Source organism: Lipotes vexillifer, unplaced genomic scaffold (assembly GCF_000442215.2).
Source record: "Lipotes vexillifer unplaced genomic scaffold, Lipotes_vexillifer_v1.1 scaffold532, whole genome shotgun sequence".
NCBI lineage: Eukaryota > Metazoa > Chordata > Mammalia > Artiodactyla > Lipotidae > Lipotes > Lipotes vexillifer.
The window spans coordinates 343,602-347,515 of record NW_006798027.1 but is presented as its reverse complement, the minus strand read 5'-3'; the positions used below and the strand labels follow the sequence as shown (position 1 = coordinate 347,515).

General features: G+C 45.5%; 1 protein-coding gene across 2 annotated transcripts in view; it reads left to right on the top strand.

The window, feature by feature from the left end:
* Positions 1–3,914, top strand: part of FSD2 (fibronectin type III and SPRY domain containing 2) — a 22,474-nt gene that overhangs the window by 1,383 nt on the left and 17,177 nt on the right. For both annotated transcript variants that reach the window (XM_007470056.1, XM_007470055.1), the window contains exons 2-5: positions 9–76; positions 225–320; positions 2,004–2,234; positions 3,616–3,638. In XM_007470056.1, coding sequence (XP_007470118.1) covers positions 9–76; positions 225–320; positions 2,004–2,234; positions 3,616–3,638 — 418 coding nt within the window. The remainder of the gene's footprint in view (positions 1–8; positions 77–224; positions 321–2,003; positions 2,235–3,615; positions 3,639–3,914) is intronic.

Here is a 3,914-nt window from a genome sequence, read left to right as displayed (position 1 = left end):
AGCGTCGGGGAAGGTTCTTGTTGAGCACAAGGAGCATGAGGTGACCCCGCTCGGTAAAGCACTGGAAAGTGCCAAGGTAAACAGATCGCCCTCGTCCTCCTTTCTCTGGATATTGCATTTGAATCTCAAGTATGTAGGCAGGGAATAAATCTAAAATGCCTTCTACAAAAGAGAGAGAGAGAAAACATAGCATTAATTTCTTCTTGGGATCCTTTGTTTGATAGGATGAAATTCACAAAAACATGTACAAATTGGAAAAGCAGATTATTGAGATGGAAAATTTTGCAAGTCACTTGGAGGAGGTTTTCATCACGGTGGAGGTAAGAGCACGCTTGATGACCCAGTCAGATACACATTGCTTCCATCAGCTGTGTCTGGTACGAGTTAGGGAATCTGTTTTCTTGGAACATATGGTGTCAGTACTGCTCCTCTTCCCTCACCCCTCTTTCTGCCCTCCCGTAGCACAGTGGGCATGCACCTGTGGAAATGATTACCTGGCAGCATTCCCTACTGAACTATTAGCTCTCATGGGCTGGGTCTTCGGTGTCTTTATAGCTCCGGTCCTACTACAAGGTAGGACTCTTTCATGGGCCAGCCTGATAAGGCATTGCAAGACACCCATCCTGTCATTGATAAGTGTTCCTCAGCTGTTACCTATTTCTCATAAGATCAATAAGTTTCTGTGCCTGTCACCAAACATGTCACTGTCCCCTGGGTGTGCCTAGTAGGTGTGAAGTCCACTGCTGTGATGTCAGCATGCAACCTAGCCATCCAGATGAGGTAGCCCAGAAATAAGGACCAGAGGACTTCCTGTGTCCCCTCTCTTCATGTGGATGCTCTCCTTCTATTAATGCAGCCTCAGATTGTATCCACAGGAGCAACTCATATGAATGAACTAAGCCCTGGGCCCCCTTCCCATGAAGCTAGATTTTCCTCACCACCCCCAATCTTAAAAGGGAGGGCAGCTATTCCACTAATTCCTTATGGAAGGCACAGAGAAGGGACAAGAAGCCCTTCCACATCTAAGCATAGGGTGGTGGGTGGTAGGAGGGCAAGTATACAACAGCCAGGACAGAACCCCCTACCCTCTGTACTGCCAGCTCACTCTCAGATCAGAGCAGCTTCACCCTCAGTGAGGACTCTAAGCTCTTCCTTTTACACTCAACACTGGTGGGGGTCACCTACTGCTTTTCCCTCTCTTCCACCATTCTGAGCAAGTCTCAGAATGTGTACACAGTAGGTGCTCAGTAAATACTCCCGGAATGATTGATAAGAGCCTCTTCTTTGGAAATGTCTCTGTTATCTAATAAGGATGGTATAAATCAGAACCCACAGAGCTCTCCTGGGCTTCCAATCTAATTTAGGGGGACCAGGATTTGATATGCTTTAATTAATGTTTCTCATTCACTGCGTTCCAGGATTAAGTACTGGCACAACACTCTCTCTGCCTTCCTGCCTTTTCTCATCTATTAGGCAGCACCACCCGGCTTGTTCCCCTTCCCCTGCACCTTCTTCTTAGTTGATATGAGAATCTGGGTGATTCTGATGTTTGTATAGTCCAAGCATCAGGGAGTGGAGGTGAGTGTTAAGAGATGTTGAGAGCTCAGGAGGGAAAGATAGGTGGGATTCTCCCAGGGCAGACATCTGCATGTTAAGGCCCAAAGTTCCAGTGGCAGTCTGACTCATCACTGGCAATCTTCCTGGTCGGTTGTCATGGTGATGGGAGGTGGCTAAAACAGAAGTGGGTGGGGTATGGGGAAGAGGATTGCAAAATGCGGCCAGCAGAGAAAGCAGTAATTCTTGTTAAGATTATTGCTGGGGTTCTAGCTGGAGACTCCTGGTCCTAGCTACCCTTTTGTCCACCTCAGCACCCTGGCAAGCGATGCTAAGACAACAGGGAGGGAGTAAAACATCTCTGGATAGATACATTTTCATGCCCCAAATAACTCTGTAGTCAACATATGTGCAGTGAAATGATGGCTGAGATCAACTATATCTTGCAGGAGAATTTTGGAAGACAAGAAAAAAACTTTGAGTCACATTACAATGAGATCTTGGAAACACTTGCTCAAAAATATGAAGAAAAAATACAAGCTCTAGGGGAGAAAAAGAAAGAGAAGTTGGAAGCCTTGTATGGACAGCTGGTCAGCTGTGGAGAAAATCTTGAAACCTGCAAAGAACTGATGGAAACAATAGAGGAGATGTGTCATGAAGAGAAAGTTGATTTCATTAAGGTCAGTAATGAAGTGAAATGAAATAATGAACTGAAATGACAATTATGATTAGAGTAGGTTAGACTGTCCTCTCTCTGCCTGGAGATGTTGGAACCAACTTTCACGGTCAGCATCCATTTGATTCCACTGGATGTATCACCATGATGATACATCCTTCGTCTCTCTGCACAGCTTCGCCATGAGTGGCTGAGCAGGCTCATACACAGCTGACCCTTCCCTCCACCATTGCTCAGCTAACACCAGAGTCTTTGTTCCTCTGTCCTGGTTACCCAGAGATCTGTGCCCTCACCGTGAAGTGGGGCAAAAACAGTGCTTTGAGGGGACTTCTCTGGCGGTCCAGTGGTTAAGACTCCGCCTTCCAATGCAGGGGGCACGGGTTCGATCCCTGGTTGGGGAACTAAGATCCCACATGCCGCAGCCAAAAATTAAAACAAACAAAAACAAAAAACAAGACAAACAAAAAACAGTGCTCTGAGACTTTTCTGGCCGTCTCAGACAGCCTCCTGGAGGTCTGGGGAGAAAGATCTCCAGGCTAAAAAGGCACCTCCTGTCTCCCAGTCACAAGTGCAGCCATTATACATCTCACTTCATAAGCTCAGACATGCAGAAAAAAAAAATCCATCTCTTGATACCCTTGAAATCCACTTCAATTTGACCCCAAGTCCCCATGTAGCCAGACTGTGGGAATTTCAAGCTCAGAGCTGGGGTCTCCTTTCTTTACAAGGTCCCACAGGAATATGGGGCAGCAGTGGGGTCCAGTATGTGAGGGAGGGGCCCTCAGCCTCCAGAGCTTCCTAGTTACCAAATACAGCCTTTACATTGGCCACACCACAGTGGTCCCTCCAAGCCCAAAGCGCCTCCTTCCTGCCGTGCTTGGGGTGGCCAGGGAGCCGTGACCCAAGCTGGACAGCAGGTGGGCAGGCACCATCAGAGCCCTCAGTACTACTCAGACCTTTTGAACCAATGGTTCCTCAATATCACTGTAGCTTAGTGACATAATCCAGAATGTGGAGAAAATGATATATGTGAAGACATCTTCTCTGTTATTTATGATGGTGAGAAATTGGAAACAACCAAAATGTCCAACAGTAGAGTGAATGATGGAGTTTCTATTCAATGAACTGTTACACAGTCTTTGAAATTGATGATCCAGAAGACCATTTGTAACCTGGAAAGTGCTCACATAATGTCAATGGGAAGAAACTATACAGGTGTCATAAGAGTCATTTTTGTTAGGGCATGGGACATGGCTGATTTTTCTCTTTTACTCATTTCCAAGTTTTAACATATGATTATATAGTTTGAAAAAGAAATTTGTTTTTTGAAAAAGAAATTTATTTCCAAATTCAATTCAATATTTTTTCTTTCTCCTCCTTTTCAGGATGCTGTGGCTATGGCTGACAGGTAATACTTTTGTTCTGACATGTATTTTCTTTTTCTGTTCCTTTTACCTCTAGATATCCAACTAGATATCAGTTCCACTTGGTTATATGCTCCCAGTTTCAGCTTTTGTGTCTGCCCCTACGAGTAAATAGCACTGGCTTTGGAAGGACAGTATGGGATCACAAGGACCCTCTAGTACCAAATCTTAGAATCTCAGAGCTGGAAGGGAGCATATGATGAGGCCTAACCTGCAAACCCAGGGTCAGATTTCCTCTCTGAGCCCCTCCTTTCAGCAGG